Source organism: Pituophis catenifer, unplaced genomic scaffold (genome assembly GCF_029215685.1).
Source record: "Pituophis catenifer annectens isolate HBS135680 unplaced genomic scaffold, rPitCat1.0.hap2 SCAF_3, whole genome shotgun sequence".
Lineage (NCBI taxonomy): Eukaryota > Metazoa > Chordata > Lepidosauria > Squamata > Colubridae > Pituophis > Pituophis catenifer.
Window position 1 is genome coordinate 191,859,524 of NW_027256883.1, and position 19,342 is coordinate 191,878,865.

The following is a 19,342-nucleotide window of genomic DNA, read 5'->3' on the forward strand; positions in this document are numbered from 1 at the left end:
ACTATATGCCAACTATAACTACTTTTGTTATGAATAGCTAGAGTAACAGAGTCTTGCAAGTCTGAATGTGCTACTCTTCCTATCTTTTTTATGTTCGTGTGAATTCACATAAAGGGTTGTCTCAGACATTTTCAGATCTCCTCTGCCACATTTGGGCTTCCACAATGTTTATCTACTTGCTGCCTTCATTCGCTCCATCAAGATCATCTTCTTTATTCTCTACACTTTCATATATACTGGACTATAACTGATAACTGATAACTGATACCATCTCTGTTCTGACTGTGGATAAGCAAAACTGAGCCAGAGCACAACACAAATTATAAGGGATTAACAGGAAAAGGATTTAAAACCAGACCAAAGATTAAAAACCCATCAAATCTCAACATTAACCAATCCTGTGTTGTTGGACTGTGCTGAAATGAGTAGATTGACATTTGAAATAAGAGAACAGGAAGATAAACAATATTATTTGATATGGGAGATATTTTATCAATGGTTTGACAAAAAAGTATGGAGATGAGATAGCATATATGAAATGTTTAAATATTTATCTTCAGTTTAAGTAAAGAATAATTGTTATATGAGGAGATCTGGAGAATTGTAAGCACGAAATGATTTCAACCGATTGAGATGCTGTCTATAATTGTTTGTAAGGATGATATTTTTAAGTTGTTGTTGTTGTGTTTTTTTTTATTTTTTAATCTAAAATAAAACTTTTTTTCAAAAAAAAAAAAAAAACATTAACCAATCCTGGGTGATCTCAAAAAACCTGAGCTGGGACAGACCCAGCTTTGTATTAGGATAAAAGATACCAAAAACCACAAGATCCTGAAAAATTCTTGAAAAATTGGGGGGGGGGGAAATCCTAAAAGAAGGCAATGATAAAGCACTTTTGTATTGGCAGCAATACAAATGTGTTCATGTACTAACCAGGAGCTAAGATTGATTCAAAAATGCCTTTATTTTACTTTCTGACTCTTGATAATTGCCTTGAACAGTCTCTGCAGGTTTTTTGGCAAGAGTTTTTTGCAGTGGTTTGCCATTGTCTCGTTCCCACGGCTGATAGAGTGACTGGTCCAAGGTCAACCATCTGGCTTTGTGCCAGGTAGGACTAGAACTCACAATCTCCTGGTTTCTAGTCTGATGTTTAACCACCAGAACAGAAGGCTCGCTGACTTTATTTACAGGGATTAAAATTCAGCACAAAATGAAACCTACAAGAATAGAAACACCTCGTCCTGTTGTCAAGGTGACAGCCACATCTATAGAATATGTTAAACAGGTTTTATGTTTTGTAATTATTTTCAGTGAGAATTATTTTTCTAAGCAAATCTGTCGTATGAAATCTTGCAGCGGTATGAATAATTGTGGCTACCTTGTGTTGCTCTGTGTCAAACTAATAAGAGATTATAACCAAATTTACACCACAAAGGACTTCATAGGTGATACGCAGCATCTTCAGTTGCATCTGGAAGCCTATTGGGAGCCTATGCAGCTTGTGCAGAAGTAATGTAAAGTAGCTTAGTGAACCCCTAACTAGTCACACCACCATATTCTGGACCTGTTACAGCTTTTGAGAAGTCTTCAAGTACAACTCCATATAGATTGTGTTGCAATAATCTGAACGGAAAGTGACCAAGTCATGATAAGTAAGGCCTCCTAATTCAGGAACAGCTGTAATGGATTTGTGCCTCCTTTCTATCAAGTTGGAGCTGAGATTCTAGGAGGTCTCCCAAACTGTACACTCTTTGTGACACTTTTTGTGAGAATGCTATCCCAGCCACAACAAATGCTGGAAAATCCCCTGGTTTAGTGAGCCCTAAGACTTCTAGCCATTCAATCTCGCTAGGGCTAAATCAAAGCCTCTTCTTCCCTCTCCAGTCCCCCACACTCTTTGGACTTGTGGACTTGACGTCATCACTTGCTTGGCCTGGTGTAGATGTAGTATGATGTAATTGAGCATCATCAGCATACCGATGATTATTAAACCCATTCCAACTGATGCCATCATCCCAAATAGGTGTGGGATGGGAAGAGAGCAGAATCCTGAGAAAACCTGCAAAGCGGGGGCGTAACACTACATGGAACCCCCACCAACACTGACAGGAACCTGCCCCAGAGGAAAGAGAAGCACTGAAACCACTGTGCCCTCCAGTGGTGGGTTGCTCCCGGTTCACAAGAACCCGTAGTAAAAATTTGTAGTAGTTCGGAGAACCGGTAATAACATTGGCTGGCCACGCCCCTGAACCGGTCCCCGACCCTGTCGCCGCTCACTTACCCCGCCCACCTCATCAGAGGCTTTTTTTTTTTAACTTTTAAAAGCATTTTTTTCTACAATCTCTTCAGCCGAAAAAATGCTTTTAAAAGTTAAAAAAAAAAGCCTCTGATGATCGTGCGGCTCAGCTGGGAACATCAGAGGCTTCTAAAAGCATTTTTTCCTGCAACTTCTTCGGCCGAAGAGGTTGTAGGAAAAAAAATGCCTTTAAAAGCCTCTGGCGATCCCAGCTGAGTTGCCTGATCGTCAGAGGCTTCTAAAAGCATTTTTTTCTGCAACCTCTTAAGGTTGTAGAAAAAATGCTTTTAAAAGTTTTCTTTAAAAAAAGTTGGCCACGCCCACCCAGTCACATTACCCCCCACCAAGCCATGCCCACAAAATAAGCTACGCTCACAGAACCAGTAGTAAAAAATTTTAGAACCCACCCTGGTGCCCTCCATGCTAATCCTTCCAAAGTAATCTAGAAAGATAACTTGATCAATGTTACCAAAGACTATCAAGAGATCTGTAAGGGCCAGCACCACTATCACTCCAGTTTTGGCACTTCACGCACGCACGCTCCCATTGCAAACCAGTAGTAAAGGTAAGTAGAACCCACCCCTGTACCATACCATACCATACCATACCATACCATACCATACCATACCATACCATACCATACCATACCATACACCATACCAGCTTATTTGCAAATGCTATAGAAGTCTTTTTAAACAAATTTTCAGGAGCCATGGTGGCACAGTGGTAGTATTACAGTATATAATGCAGTATTGCAGGCTAACTCTGCCCACAGCCTGCAATACTGCATTCTCAAGGCTGACTCAGCCTTCCATCCTTCCGAGGTCGGTAAAATGAGGACCCAAGTTGTTGGGGGCAACATGCTGACTTTGTAAACCACTCAGAGTGCTGTAAAGCACTATGAAGCAGTATATAATAAGACTAAGTGCTATTGCTATTGTTATTCATCATCCAAATTCACAAAGTACAAAAGACCTTGACTAAATCCAAACTTGACATGTTTACAAAAAGTGGTATAATGGTGTTAGGCTAGAACTAAGAAAACCTGGGTTAAAGGCTAGGCAAAGTTATTGCATGATTGTGTGCAATCTATACCACAGCACTGTTGTTGTGGGGAGGAATGCAGCAGAAACAGAGAGATCCTTAAGCCATCATTTGTTCCTGGAGAGAAGATAGGGAATAAATATAACAAATAATATGTATCTGGGATCCACACATTTCTGCTATATGATAGATCACTATGACAAGGGCAATGTTAGCCCACCCCTTCTTTTCTTATTTTGGACACAACTAAACTCTAATTTTAGTTGTTTCTGTAGTTACTTACCTGGCTGGTTGGACTCCCACTAACATAAGTATTCTCAATGCAATTCTACGGTGCAGATTCCACTCTTCAATGGCAGCCGCCATGGTCAAGCCACTCAAAAAGAGGAAGTTGGTGTCTAAAAAGTATTGGGGACAAACTTTGCTGGCTGGGAGAATTCCAAGGAACGGAAACAGAATTATAGGGAGAAGAGCCGTCACTGATAAAGGCAGCGCTTCAGTGCACCAATATATAGCCATCACCAAAATGACATAGAGACATTTTCCTTCCTGCAATGGAAAAAAAAAAAACGGGGGGGGGAGCATTATAAAGGATTTATAAATTACTTGGAAAATTGCAAAAACATTTGTAATTCTTACTTTATTCTCATTGTTTACAACAGCAATGCTACAAATTAGGTTTCTGTTAGCCTTGCAAGCTAGTGCAGACCAACACATCTGGGAGTACTAACTCTAACTTTTTTTTTTGCAAAATTTTTATTTATTTATTTATTCATTCATTTATCAAATGTATAGAGCTGCTCATTTCATCGAAGTGACTCTGAGTGGCACAGAACAAATAGGTAAAACTACATATAAAAACCTCAGGTATAAAAAAATATTAAAATCCCATTAGCAGTATATATTATTATTGGTTATTTTAACAGAATTATGCAAGTTTGATGGTATACCCCTCTCCTTAAAAACTATGGAGGGTGCTTTCTGTCATGTTTTCATCAACTCTCCTCTTTCAGACTCAATGTTCATTTGTTCGACCATTGTCTAGGGCTGTAGCTCTTCCTTCTTCTCATCAACATTATTCAGCATTGAGAGTAGCTGCCTTTAAGGAAGCATATCTGTGGTGATGTCTGAGCCAGGCATCTCAGGTTCCCTTGGGGGAAAAGTGGGGGGGCTGAAAGTTTGCACTCAGATGAACCCTAGATAGAAACAAAGATTAAAGATTTCTGTATCTCTTTAACACCATGGGTGTGTTAAATCAGTGGGTGCTGATTATTTATCCTAATAAACCCTACAGCCTGCTTTCCTTGCCCCTACCCATTGTGTCAGCCTAAGCAAATGCTGACATTCTCTATGGGTATATGCCAGTTCTGCAGCTCAGCAGAACTAGGTACAATTTTCTTGTGAAGTCTAAAGCCACTGCATACCTTCATACTTATTATAATAGTGATCTATTATATTAAAGTTTGACTATAAACATGAAGTATCTGAATTATGTAAAAGGTACTTCAGAAGTGTGGTTTATTATAAGTGCATGATAAGTTATTTATGGTCTACATGAGCACTCAATAGATTCCCTTTTTTGTATGGATTTAAGGCTGCAAGAAGAATTTTAGGTTAAAGGTATACATCAGATGGATTAATTTCATTAATGGAGGGATCAGATAAGAAAACAAAACTAAACAGTCATTCAGGTGAAAAAAAACCAAAGGAAGAAAACAGCCAAGGAAAGAAAAACATTCTCATTAGCTCATCATTCAATATTTCAGAAAGGCTGGGCATATACTGGAATGGAAACTACACAAGATGAACTAAGAAATCTATTTAATCACCCACTTAAGTGCAGCATGCAGAAACTGAGTTGGAAACAAGAGTTGGAAACAAGACTTACTAGGCAAAAAATGTATTTCAGTCATTGACCAATAAAAGTGCTAGTAAATAAGTATTATTCCAAGTGACATCACCTACATTTCTGCAAGTGATTAATCTTTATTCAAATACAGAAGTCACAACCACAACTTTAGGCAATGTAATTCTAAAGTTTTGAGAACTGTCTGGAAAGAAGTATCATACGTAATTTGAAAAAATGGGAATTTCCGGTCCTGACAAATGGGCTATTTGTGTTGTCCACGTTCTTCAGGTTTCCAAACAGATTTCCAAACATATCTATCAAAGCTACCAAATTTCCCATCTCTCAATTTTAACATAAACTGGGAACCAAAGTCTCTGCACAAAGCAGCCATGTGGTGAATTTGGTCAAAGGGCATCAGTTCCCATGGAAAGAGAAAAAAGATGTAAATAGCATCTTTCTTGATTCTACCAGCTTTGACATCTGACTTACTGTGCTCCATGGCAATGACCAATTAGTTTTGACCCAGCCTCTGAATTAGTTCAAATGTTCTTTTTAAAAAAATAATTATTTGACTTGTTTAACGTTCAGAATGACTTTTTTTGTTACAAATGCGAACTTTCTAACGAGCCTTGTGACTGAGTTAATTTTCCAACCGTGTAATAATTGCCAGCTGAGTTGTGTTTTCCTCAGTTATGCAAGACATGTTTTACATAATCTGTTACCACAGAGGAAAAAGAAGAATATTTGGCAGTTCGAGTCTCACCGGCTCAAGGTTAACTCAGCCTTCCATCCTTCCGAGGTGGGTAAAATGAGGACCCAGATGGTTGGGGGCAATATGCTGATTCTGTAAACCACTTAGAGAGGGCTGTAAAGCACTGTGAAGCGATGTATCAAGCTAAGTGCTATTGCTATTGTTCTCCATTATTTATTCTGGATTTGTATTCCCATCAGTACAGACAGAATGCCAATATTAAGAGATTGTGGGAATAATTGCTCAAAATATGTCTTAATGTCTACCTTTGCTGTAACTTTAACAACAGTGAAAAGTTTTCAATTACAAAAGTGACTGAGTTCCGTCTCAATAACTCAGAGCTAAATAAGATCTCACTATAGAAGAGGACAATGTTCTACAGAATGCTCTAAAAGAGACCATGATATTTCTGTGCCTTCCTCCTTCTGTGCTCTCTCTCTTCTTCTATCTTCCTGCCCCCCTTTCACTTTTTTTTTTTTGCCTTTTCCTCTTCTATATGGCATCTTTTTTTCCAGAATTACAGTATATAGGTGGCAGAAAAGCTATGACAAAAACTTTTTCAATATCAGCAAACTGGAGAGTCTTGTGCAAGCTCAAGTGCAGGCCTGAACACCAATAATCAAGTGGCCTGTTTGGTGAATTCTTTTACCTCTTCTCAGGGGATATTTAGTAGCAGTGTACAGTGCTCCTTGACTTACAACCACAATTGAGCCCATAGTTTCTGTTGCTAAGTGAAACATTTAAATGAATTTTGCCCCATTTTACAACTTTTCTTGCCACAGTTGTTAAGCGAATCACTGCAGTTGCTAAGTTAGTAACACAGCTGTTACGTGTACCTTGCTTACCCATTGACTTTGCTTGTAAGAAGGTCGCAAAAGGGGATCACATGACCCCAGGACACTGCAACCGTCATAAATATGAGTCAATTGCCAATCGTCTGAATTTTCATCATGTGACCATGGGGATGCTGCAACGGTCATAAATGTGAAAAGTGGTCATAAATCACTTTTTTTTCAATGCCATTGTAACTTTGAATGGTCACTAAATGAACTGTTGTTAAGTACCTGTAGTCAATTTCAAATCTATCTCTACCCCAAAAAAGTATACTAAGTATATATATATATATATATATATATATATATATATATATATATATATATATATATATATATATATATATACATATATAAATTATATGAATAATACATATGAACACATATAATAAGTCTGGATCTGGATGGGGAGGAACAGGCTCAAGCTCAACCCTTCCAAGACTGAGTGGCTGTGGCTCCCGGCATCCCGATATAGTCAGTTGACTCCATCACTGACTATTGGGGGCGAGTCTTTGGCTCCCACAGAGAGGGCTCGCAATCTGGGAGTCCTTCTGGATATGCAGCTGTCCTTGGAGGAACATCTGACAGCTGTAACCAGGGGGACCTTTTGTCAGGTTCACCTGATTCTCCAGTTGCGGCCCTTTCTTGGTCGGGATTCCCTGTGCACAGTCACTCATGCCCTCGTCACCTCTCGCCTTGACTACTGCAACGCTCTCTACATGGGGCTCCCCTTGAAGAGTATCCGGAGGCTCCAACTGGTCCAGAATGCAGCAGCGCAGGTAGTGACGGGAGCAGCATGGCGCTCCCATGTAACACCGCTCCTGCGCGGGCTGCACTGGCTCAGTGGTCTTCCGGGTGCGCTTCAAGGTGCTGGTTATCACCTTTAAAGCGCTCCATGGCATCGGGCCTAGCTATCTTCGAGACCGCCTGCTGCTACCGACGACCTCCCATCGTCCCGTGTGCTCCCACAGAGAGGGCCTCCTCAGGGTGCCATCAGCCAATCAATGTAGGCTGGTGACCCCCAGGGGGAGGGCCTTCTCTGTAGGGGCACCTACCCTCTGGAATCAGTTGCCCCCAGAGATAAGGAGAATCCAAGACCTTAGTGCCTTCCGCCGTGCCCTTAAAACCCACTTTTTCCAGCAAGCCGGGCTGGCTTAAGAAGAAATTTTAAATGTTTTAATTGGTTTGTATTTTTAATTTTGGGCCAAATTTATATATATTTTAATTGTTTTTTAATATTTGTATTTTATGTTTTTTAATTCTGGCTGTACACTGCCCTGAGTCCTCAGGGAGAAGGGCGGTATATAAATTTAAAATAAATAAATAAATAAGTGTGGGAAAGTTTCTGGAGTTCACTTGTCTCTGACTTTCTTTTGGAAAAGATGAGAGACGAGGTCCAACATTAAGGAATGTGGTCCAGGAATAATATTCAAATATTTCTGTACATATAGCTGTTTATTACAAAATGCATGTGTTGAATTTATTGAAGTAGGAGCTGCTGCTTCTGAAGAGGTTGCTGCTCCTTTTCAGAAGCACTATATAGAATTAGTAGAGCCTAAATGCATATCAAATTCCTTGAAATGATAGACACATAGATCTAATGTTCTTGCTATTAACACTTAGAATACGTAGCAAAAGGTTTACTCTGAATTACCTTGTCTTGACTCTTTGTTTAATGGCATTGAAGCCTACATTATAAATATCTTTTGATGCCCCCTTTTGACCTTGTTCCTCATTGATTGCTCAAGTGTGATTTTATGGAGACACTGCCAAAATCTGAGTGTGATGCAGGAGTGGGCTGCTGGGGGTTCTCAGGGGTTCGGGAGAACCGCTAGCTAAGATTCTGTGCAGTTTGGAGAACACCCAAATCCTACTCCTGGCTGGCCCTGCTCACCCCTGCCCACCCCTCCCAGGAGTGCCCACACAATCCGCTTTGGATGCAGGTAAGTACAGGGCGTAGGGCGCACACAGAAACTTGGGGAGGATGAAAAACGGGCCTATCGGAAGTTCGAGAAGGCTGGAAACTCCAGAGGGCCTCTGGAGCCTGGGGAGGCCGTTTTCACCCTCCCGGAGGCTCGAGGAAAGCGTCCGGAATCCGGGGAAGGCAAAAACGCCTCCCCCCGCCATGGTGCAGGAGGCTGACTAGGCCATGCCCACCATGGCCACACCCACCCAGCAACTGGGCAGAGAACCCCTTGCTAAAGTTTTTGAAGCCCACCCCTGGTGTGATGCCCTTTTATTGTGGCATAAAGGCTTGTATTTTGTCTTCATTTCCAATTCATTGAAGGGAAGGCATAACTCCACCTTGGATTGGGATGAGATGAGTACCTGAGAAACACAGCTTCCCAGCCCAATAGGCTACACTCCATAATGATTTCACCCTTTCAGTGATCTCTCTTTTTTTACATTTTTATTAGAGGTTATTATTTCATTTTTATAAATGAAAATAAAGATCACAAAGAAGGGAAAGGAGATACAAGGTAAAAAGGAAAAGGAAAAGAAAAAAAAGCAGCAACTTCCAACTATTTACAGTGCAATAGAAGATGTCTGGACTTCAACTCCCAGAATATGGTGACTGGGAATGCTTGGTGACAAGGTGGCAAATAAATTGAAAGTAACAAAACCCAGTTTTGAAGTACTCATTACATGCTGTATGGAGATGGGAGATAAGTAATGTGATTAGCCATTTTATATTGGATCTTGTAAATTATTTGTAGGATACATACAATAAAATTCTTGTATCGAGAATAGCAAAAACATAGCTTGCTTTATTGTAAAGTATGAATGTGGTAGAGTAGGATAAAAGTAAATACAATTAAAATAGCAAAAAATAAACTGTTTAATAATGGTGCAAATGAATTATTTTCTTATTAGGTATTAGCCAGTGCAATTTCAAATCTTAGAATTTCCAAAATCTTCCTTTTTTTTTTTGAGATTGTTTCAGAGCAAAGAAACAGATGAACATGCTGGCTGAGCAATTCTTGGATTTGAAGTCCCACATCTTAAAGGTACCAAGCTTGAAAAACACTGCCTACAATTAAATAACCTGACTAACAAAATTGGGGTATATTCCCTTCCATCTACAAATAAACCTTAGGCTATGCTACTGCAGATTGTCATCCTTTGTAACTTTACACGGCAGTGGGCAAGATGATAATACCGGTATTAGAATTCTCTTCTCCATCTCTGTCTCTATTTTAAGCCCTTTTTATGGATTCCGTTGCAATATTTGTGTGTTTGTCTTCTCAAAATAGCTGGAAACCTGCAACTGATGTTCAGCAAAAGTGATCAGTGAAACTTCTAAAATACACTGTGGGTGCGGGTATGTATATGTGCATGTCTGTGCCTTTGTCTGTGTTTGTGTTTGTGTCTGTATCTGTGCATGCAATTCTAGGGTATAGGTTGCTTATCTCGGTGTTATACTCACAGCAAAGCAAACAGGGGATTGCCAATAAAGCTATTTGGCAAGAGTCAGGACAAAGAGAAAAAAAGTGTTTTTCTGCATAATTAATACTGAGAAGTCACTATAATAATAGAAGACATGCTGATGGCTACTAGGGACAAAGGACGTCAAAACAGAATCAAAAGATTAATGTAGAATTATTGGCTACTGCTGATGTGCTGCCGCCACTTTCAGGAAATGAAATTCAGGAACTGCCTCTGAATTATCTGTTACTGGAAGGAACAACAGGAGGAAGCTGGTACTTCAAGCTTTGCTTCCATATCACTCAAAATAAATGAACAACACTATATGTAAGTGGGTGCTAGACTAGGCAAGACTTTGATCTGATCCAGCAAAGCTATTTTGTTTGTTTGTTTTTCAATCAAGGTATAATCTAAATGCCAGCAGTAATATAATGGAAAGTTTCATCTGGTATAAGTATACTTAATACACTCATGAATATGTGGGCTCCCGACAGGTTCCTTCATATCTGCCAAATTCAACACTCCACCTGACATTTTATACTGAAATAAATAGAAATATTTTTGTTTTATGAAACTTACATGCCACTGCAACTCTGAGCAACCAAATTTAAGGTTAAATATATACATAAAAATCAGAAAGTAACTTTGCAGTCCTGTGTCGGAGCAGGTATATGAACTCAATTCAAACAAAAGTATCATATTCCAAGAGGAAAGAATTCACAATACATCTGTTTCCAAAAACCTACTGGAAAAACCAAACTTTGTAAAATTGCAGAGAAGGCCAGATTGTTTGTAAGTGTGCCCTGCTGTCCAGAAACAAAAAAGGACAAAGATAAATAGAGCTCATTCAACTGAAGTCAGAAGTTTTCCTTTTAGGATTAATGGATAAATAGTTAGAAAAAAGCAATAGAATAATATTTTAGTATATGATTTTTGCAGCACGATAATTATATTCAGAGAGATTCAAAGATTCGACACAATCCACTATGGAAGACTGGTGAAACTGACAGATTTTTCTGAAATAGGTAAATTGATTTTTTCTTGATTAGAGAAAGGTTGAGAAAGATTAGAGAAAGATTAGAGAAATGGTGACTGGAAGCCTCTTGTGGTCTTTTTTGCCTAAAATTTTTAAAAAAATGAACTTCTGATTTATGGTTTTGAGGATTAGATAGGATAGATTATAGAAAGAACTTCGCATATGATGTAACTTTAGAGAGAGAATGCACAGCAAAACTGCTGTGAATAATGTCAGATACTACTACTTTTTATCTTTTTTCTTATTTTTTCTATTTTTTTGAACTTTTTCCTTTTCTCATATTTTTTTATTTTTCTTTGATTCTTTCTTCCATATTTTATGTTAGTTTGTATTGGTTTTTATCTTCTTCTGTAAATATTTTTTAAAACAATTGTGAAAGAAAGAAAGAAAGAAAGAAAGAAAGAAAGAAAGAAAGAAAGAAAGAAAGAAAGAAAGAAAGAAAGAAAGAAAGAAAGAAAGAAAATCATAAACAGGACCCAGCACCCAAAATCCCCAGTGTCAGTCAATCAGATCAAAAAACTTGAAAATCTCTGCAGTTTGTGGGGAGAAGGGAAGGAGAGAGAGATTGCATTCACAATTCATTCATTGCAGAACGGTTTCATCTTCCTTAGCAGGTGAAAATTCTAGAGTTCGACTCCTACCAGGCTTCGTTTCAGTTCAGAAAAGTATGCCTAACATACCTGTTTTCCTTCCTGCTGCATAGATCCAACAACCATATGAATTTATTATTTTTATTATTTTATTTTATTATTCATATTTCTATGCCGCCCACTCTCCAAGGACTCTGGGCGGCTTACACCAAAGACAGTATACTAAATAGCTTATTGCCCCCAACAATCTGGGTCCTCATTTTACCCACCTCGGAAGGATGGAAGGCTGAGTCAACCTTGAGCCTTGAACCAATAAGATTTGATCCGCTGATCTGCTGAACTAGCAGTCAGCTGAAGTAGCTGCAGTACTGCACCCTAACCACTGCGCCACCTTGGCCCACTGTGCCTTCACCTGTCCTAACACCTTTAGCATTTCAAGTCACCATTTTAAAATATACAGTCTGGCCTTCTCCTTTTTCAACAGCAGCCTTCTCTGTGTGCCCATACAAAGTTATTCTGATTCTCAAAATCAGAAATTGGTCTCACAGTAAGCTCAACGAAGAATATCTGGCTGCTAAAAAAAAATTAGGCATTTGCCATTTTTCCCAAACTAAAGAAATCTGTTTATTTAAAGAATACAGAAAATATTGCCTTGAGATAGCATAAATATTTGCATGGAACCTCTCTATGCAGACATGGACAAGATTTCAGGCCTGCAGGATGTTTCATCCCATCAGAGCCAGGCGCTAAATAGGGACAAAGGAGAGGGAGCCTAGAGCTCAATAGAAATTGTATTTCAACAAAATGATGCCAATTTCTTGCATTCTTCTATGAATTGTATATTGGAAAAAGACCTTTTGAGGAAAAGCTGTAATTAAACTGTCTGGTATATCACATTCAAAAGTACAGACATTAAGATTATTCATAATAAAGATTTTCATCGTCATCCAGCCACTGCTGAGGTGATATATTAAATATGGATGGTGCGATTGGTTTATAGAATAGATAGCCTTATTGCTGGGACAGATAACATATCAACTGTGTCATCCAACCAGTTGCGGAGCATGCTTACAATTGGATTATAAGCTTCATGGGACAGGGATTTTTGCTAATATTGTTTGGTACATTGAAGATATTACCATATTGTCGCCTGAATTGCGAGATAAGGGGCATATGAATGTGATAAATAACATTGTGCATAATGTAGCTTGGAAGAACTCTACCAGTTCCTACAGTTTATTTTAGCAAAATGTATGTGTGGCAACAATCTGAGTAGGAAACTGAGGCAGTTTGATGATTAAAGTATTATCAGGCTAGAAACTAGATGATTGTGAGCCAGCTGGAGGATTTTGGACTAATCTTCTCGATCCAACTCACCTCATAGGGATGTTGTTGTTGAGAAAATAGAAGTAAGAAGTAGTATTGGGTATGTTTATCACCTTGAGTTATTTATTAAAAAAACAATAGGGGCCAGATTTTTAAAAAATTAAAATGTTGCTGTTTTTCCTAGCATGTCTCAATTGAGTGCTTGGTTTGCACTACAATTGCTTCAGTTCACATAGCAAAGCTTTCAGTATCTGATGTGACAAGGAGTTCTACTCTTCCACAGGTTGTTGTAGAACCTGAATGTTGATTTGGGTTGAGAGAGCATGACTGACCCAAGATTAGGCTTCTATGCCTCTGCAAGGGCTAGATTTTGGGTTTCTCTTGTTTTGGTGCAGCATCTTTAACCACTATACGAGGGCTGTCAAACTCGCGGCCCACAAGCTAGATGCATCACGCGCAAGCCACGCTCACACCCGGTTTAGCAAAGGGGGAGGAGTGTCACAATATGTCACGTGATGCCACCATGACAACATGAGTTTGACACCCCTGCACTATATAGTATTAGCATTCTTGAGTAGGAAATAAACCCAAATTTCTAATGTATGTATCAGAAAAGGACCCATTATTTTTATAACACCAAAAAGTTGATAATCCATAACAGAAGAAGTTGAACAAAATGCAGCACTCGAAGTTTAAATATCCCTCCTCAAATTTCTTTACAATCAGATTCTCCTTCAAACATGCAGGGTTTAAAAGCACTGGACAAATCGAAAGAAAGAACGCAGTAGGGCAGGTAGAGGCTAACTTTTTCCTTCTCTAGTTGCAAATGCTGAAACTTGACTTGTTGCAGTAGAAACCCCATTCACTTATGCCAATGGTCTTATTCTTCTAAACACAAGTATCAGCTTCAGAGTAGGGGTTGTTTTCAGGATTATTGCAGGAAAGAATTATACCTGTCTCGTCGTCTGCTATGATCTCATTTATTATCAGTCCTTTAAACTGTCCTGATAATATCAGTATTATTTTAAACACAAGAAGCAATGGGTGGAAACTAATCAAGGAGAGAAGCAACTTAGAAGGAAGGAGAAATTTCCTGATAGTTAGAACAATTAATCAGTGGAACAACTTGTCTCCAGAAGTTGTAAATGCTCCCACACTGGAAGTTTTTAAAGAAGAGATTAGATAACCACTTGTCTGAAGTGGTGTAGGATTTCCTGCCTAAACAGGGGGTTGGACTAGAAGACCTCCAAGGTCCCTTCCACTCTGTTATTCTACATGCACGTTGAAACTCATTTCAGATTATATCTACTTCAGTCCTAAGAATAACATAAGAATACAATATAATTGCTTCACTTTAGGGCTAAAATATAAGAAACAAAAGTTTCCCTAGAATGTATAGGCAAAAAGTGCTTCATTATTGGCTCCAAAACTGAACTTCCAAATAAATGGCCAGATAGATATCCCAACCATCTTAAAACACTATCTTCAATGGTAGAAATAAAGAGCCTTAGTATGCTACTATTCATTCTGGTTTGTATGAACATGTATTTGAATGCAGTTATTGAAAGTTTAATTAGTAAACAAAGCTTCTAAAGAGATCCAGTTTGGTGTAATGATTACAGACACCAGGCTAGAAACCAGGATATTGGGATATCTAGCCCTGCTTTTAGCAAAGCTGACTTAGTTACTTAAGGTCAGTCACTTTCTTTTAGCCCTAGGAAGGCAGTGATGGCAAACCACTTCTGAAAATATCCCAAGAAAGCCGCAGGGACTTCTTCAGGCAATTGCAAGGAGTGCAGACTGACTTGAAGGCACTAAAAAAAGAAAAATATTCATTCCCTGTGAGTTTTATAGCTCTGCCAAGCAAGCAGATCAATGGATGAGGAAATTTAACAGGGAGTCCAATGATATTAAGATATTACATTAGCCTTGATAGTACAGTGGTTTAGTGCACCCTGTTATTAACACAGCTGCCTGCAATTTCTGCTGGTTCGAATCTCTCCAAGGCTCAAGGTTGACTCAGCCTTCCATCCTTTCTAAGGTAGGTGAAATGAGGACCCAGTTTGTGGGGGCAATAAGCTGACTTTGTATAAAATATACAAAAGAATGAAGGCTATTGCTTAACACATTGTAAGCCGCCCTGAGTCTCCGGAGAAGGGCGGCATATAAATCAAATTAAAAAAAAAAATACAGGTAGTCCTCACTTAGTAGCTCTCTCAGACAGTGACTGCTTGCAATTACAACAATTGCTGGAAAAATAATTTTGCGACCGATGTTCACATTTACCATCTTCACAGCATCTCTCTCTTTCTCAGTTGTGTATTCACATTATGGTCAGTTAATATACTATGTCCTGTATAAAATCAGAAGCACATTTGCAGTCACATGATTTTTCACTTAGCAACCACTTTGCTTAATGACTGAGCTGTTAGACCTAATCACAGACACCAAGTGAGGACTACCTGTAGATACAATTTGATTTTCATGGTGTAAAAGGAAAAATACTACCAGCTTTCTATCTGATTGATGGGCATGCAGTTTAGAAGAAAGACAATGTAGCTGAAGAACATTAAATTGTGTAAAGCAGTGCCACACCGTTGTCCTGAACATGTTCAGGAATGGTCAAAATACAATATACAGTGAGAGACAGTGCTTGAAAGCACTAGTGCTGGATTTTATTGCACATGATTGCAGATCTTTTAACCTGAAAGACATTTAAAGACTGAAGCGGAAGATGAGACAGGGACATTTTCTCAGAGAATTGGAACTGGGTGTCCTTGCTGTTGGTCTCCCTTGTGCCAGCAAAGCTCTGAATATCTCAATTAGAACTTGGCAAGAGGAAAAAGAAAAGGATGATAATCTAGCATTTATAAGAAAATTCTATACCATTTTTCTACGTTTGATTCTATTTTTAAAAAATCCTATTCCACATCTAATATTATTGTACACAACTTTGTATCATCTATAGATGTACTGAAATAGCCAAAAATAATGTACAGTTACACTGCAGACGATGCATGGAATGACAAATTTAGGAAGTGGGCCAAGTAATTGCTTAGCAAACTCTTGATCAAATCGTTTTTCTTAAAAATAAATTGCACTGCATTACAATCTTACACTACTTGTTTATATATTAAAATGTACAGGACTTACTTATTCTATTCTGAGCATGCTCTCTGGAACATCTTTGTGATCAAAACATAAAAGTAACAACGAAATATCTTGGAAATAATAACCAAGAAAGAAGAGACAAAAATTGGAATAAAGCGATGTTATTTTATTAATCAGGTTCGCTTGAAGCACAGGAAACAAAAATGTTTGTTTTTGTCACAAGCACTGATGATATTACCAAGTACAGGTAATGAAACGTTTGCAAGAAAACAACCAAGCTCAGAGAGCACCAAGGACGCCTTATTTCAACTCTGAGCTACAAATATTCTTCTTTATTGGTACAAAAACGTTTGTCTGGACATGGCATCTGAAAAAACAATAATGACCAAGCTCTGGATATTTCTCCAGGAAAAATATTCATATCCTTGTGATATGAATGAGAAGCAGTTCTTCAACCAAACTAACTACATTAGTTTTGTAATGAAAAATCAATCTGGAAAACTGTGATTTTCCATTATTTTACAGAATGGAATGAAGGTTTCTCCAATAACGTGAGATAGTCTTCTTCAATTAAAAATATTCAGATTTAGGATGCTGCGTTAAGAGACAATCTTGTACCAGGGAATCATATCAGATCAGGCCAGGGAATAGTGGCTACAATGTTTAGCTGGAGAGAATTAATTTTGGAGAGAACAGTACATGGCTCGCAGTATTCTTGACTGGGTAGTAGAGAAGAGTTATTCTCCTACAGCTGCAAGTCTTCTAACATAGCAGAGGGGAAACTGGAACTTTAAAGACACAGAAATATTATTTTTCTACAGAGAGATTAATGATTTAGATTTGAAGAAAAAAATACTCCTTTGAGGCAAATATCTCTTAGTGATAAAAATGCTGAGGGAAAAGGGAAGAAACCTGGAAAAGAAGAAAGGAAAATGTATATGATACAGAACAACTATCAGTGAAAGTCAGCTTGTATTTTGAAAGATTGATTCTTAGCTGGAAACGTCAATTGTCTCCAAGTTGCTGCCCTTCAAACACACTGGATTAGAACTGTTTTTAGTCATTATGATCTTCTGTCATCAAAAATCAGGATTAGGAGACCAAGATGAAGCACTAACAACTTTAAGCTCCTCTGAATTGTTAAGGCAGCATAAATATATTTGAAATTAAAAAAAATTTTTTTTTGCAGGAATCAGAAAACCAGCAATTATTACCATAGAAATATGATAGTAATATTTCAGAATCCTGAGAGAGCACAGATTAAATGGTGTGGATTAAGTGGTTGGGACGTTAAGCAGGACGGTTGATAAAGAGGAAAAGGGAGGGAGAAAAAAATCAAAGTTACCAGAAGAGATGGGGAAGAGGAATAAGGACCAATGTCGAAAAGTTGCTTCTCAGAATCTCTGGGCTGTTCCAGAGAACAAGTTCTTTATGAAAAGGGAGGCCCTTAATTAAAGTTAATATTGCTTTACTTTTGCTTAATAAAAGTTGAACAAACAATTAAGGCAGAGATTTTACTTCAGCAAAGTAGAGGACATACTACTCTTCCTCCTCCTATTGCTTTAACTACGACCTGCCAATGGTGGTGACAGTCTGAAAGTTATATGAACCGAGCTTCCCACACACTAAGAGGAGGAGGGGGGGGAATCACCTGCTCAGATGTTGCTTATCTCAGTTAAAGATAAAGTTGGAAAGACGGGGGGGGGCAGCTTAGTCGGTGGAGCAGCTCAGTGGTTACTCCACATGGGGACGGACACGGAGTCCGGGATCGGGGCACAGAAAGCAGGAAGGAAAAGAAGCTTCTTTATAAGGGGGTACCCTAGAAAGGGTGGCGGGCAAGGCGTTACCTTGGGGGGCAGGTTGAAGAGGATGGGCAGCAGCACCAGCGGAGCGCACAGAAGCACCAAATAGCGGCGGATACACCACACTTTCTTCACTACGGCTCCCAGCGCTGCCATACCCTGACAAACACCCCACGGGACCGGCTTAAGTGAGACCGGACGCAGCGCCGGGACCGAGGTTTTATCTCAGGGGAGGAAGGAGGAGGAGGAGGAGGCAGGGTTTTTACCGGGGGAGGGGGGAGTAGCGGGCCGGACCGGAGCAGGGGGCTCTTCCAACCGATTCCTACTCCGTACCAGCCTTGTCGGACCCAAGAAGACGAGCCCCCAACCTCGTTGGCTCCGCCTGGGCACCCGCCCCCTCACGCCGCCTCTACTCGCCCGAGACGAGGGAAATCGAGAGGGCGGTTCGGCGCCGGAACAGCCCCTGCCGAGGCGGCGCACGGCTCTTTTTAAAAACTGTGCTGGTTGGTTCGTAAGGAGGCGGCGAGAAAAGTGGCAGCGCGGTGCTGAAATGCAGCGGGGTGAGAGGGGGGCGAGGCCAGAAAGGAACGCTGCATCAGCCCTGCTCCACCCAACCCACTCCCATTTCCTGGCAGGCCTCGTCTTCTGACATCGGTCTTTCCCAACGGATGGCTGTCATTTTCGAGCAGGGATAAATATAGATCGTCCTCGACTTAAGACAGTTCGTTTAGTGACCGTTCAAAGTTGCAGCGGCACTGGAAAAAAAAATGATCGATGACCGTTTTTCACACGACCTCTGTGACATCCCCTTGATCATGTGATCAAAATTCAGAAGCTTGGCAACTGGTTCATACTTATGACCGTTGCTCTCTCGCGTGATCCCGTTTTACAATCTTACAGACAAGGTGAATGGGGAAGCCAGATTCATTTAACAACCGTGTTACTAACTTATCAACTGCAGTGATTCACGTAACAACTGGCAAGCAAGGTTGTAAAATGGGGCAAAACTCACTTAACAAATGTCTCACTTAACAACAGAAATTTGGGGCTCAGTTGTGGTTGTAAGTCAACGACTATCTGTACTCGAGTCCATCTTCGCGCTTCTTCTGTGTTTTTCTAGTTCTGCTGATTCCATTTTCGTGGAATTCACTTCTGGGTAGTTTATAAAATGTATAGGCTGCCCATCTTAAATGAAGATAACTCTTGCTGGCTTACAATTATAAAAAATAAAAAGGTTAAAAGAAACAGTAATATTATCTAAAAGGATGAAAAAAACAT

The 19,342-nt window shown here is 39.4% G+C and overlaps 1 protein-coding gene across 2 annotated transcripts in view; it reads right to left on the reverse strand.

Moving 5' to 3' along the window:
• Positions 1-18,198, reverse strand: part of SLC13A3 (solute carrier family 13 member 3) — a 52,481-nt gene extending 34,283 nt beyond the window's left edge. The window contains exons 1-2 of one of the 2 annotated variants that reach the window (XM_070940026.1): positions 18,110-18,198; positions 3,624-3,889 (exon numbers count right to left, since the gene is read on the reverse strand). In XM_070940026.1, the coding sequence (XP_070796127.1) occupies positions 3,624-3,859 (236 nt within the window). In that variant the 5' untranslated portion in view covers positions 3,860-3,889; positions 18,110-18,198. Of the gene's footprint in view, positions 1-3,623; positions 3,890-18,109 lie in introns of those variants that run through there. The other variant, XM_070940027.1, reaches the window with a different exon arrangement.
• Between the last annotated feature and the right edge of the window lie 1,144 nt (positions 18,199-19,342).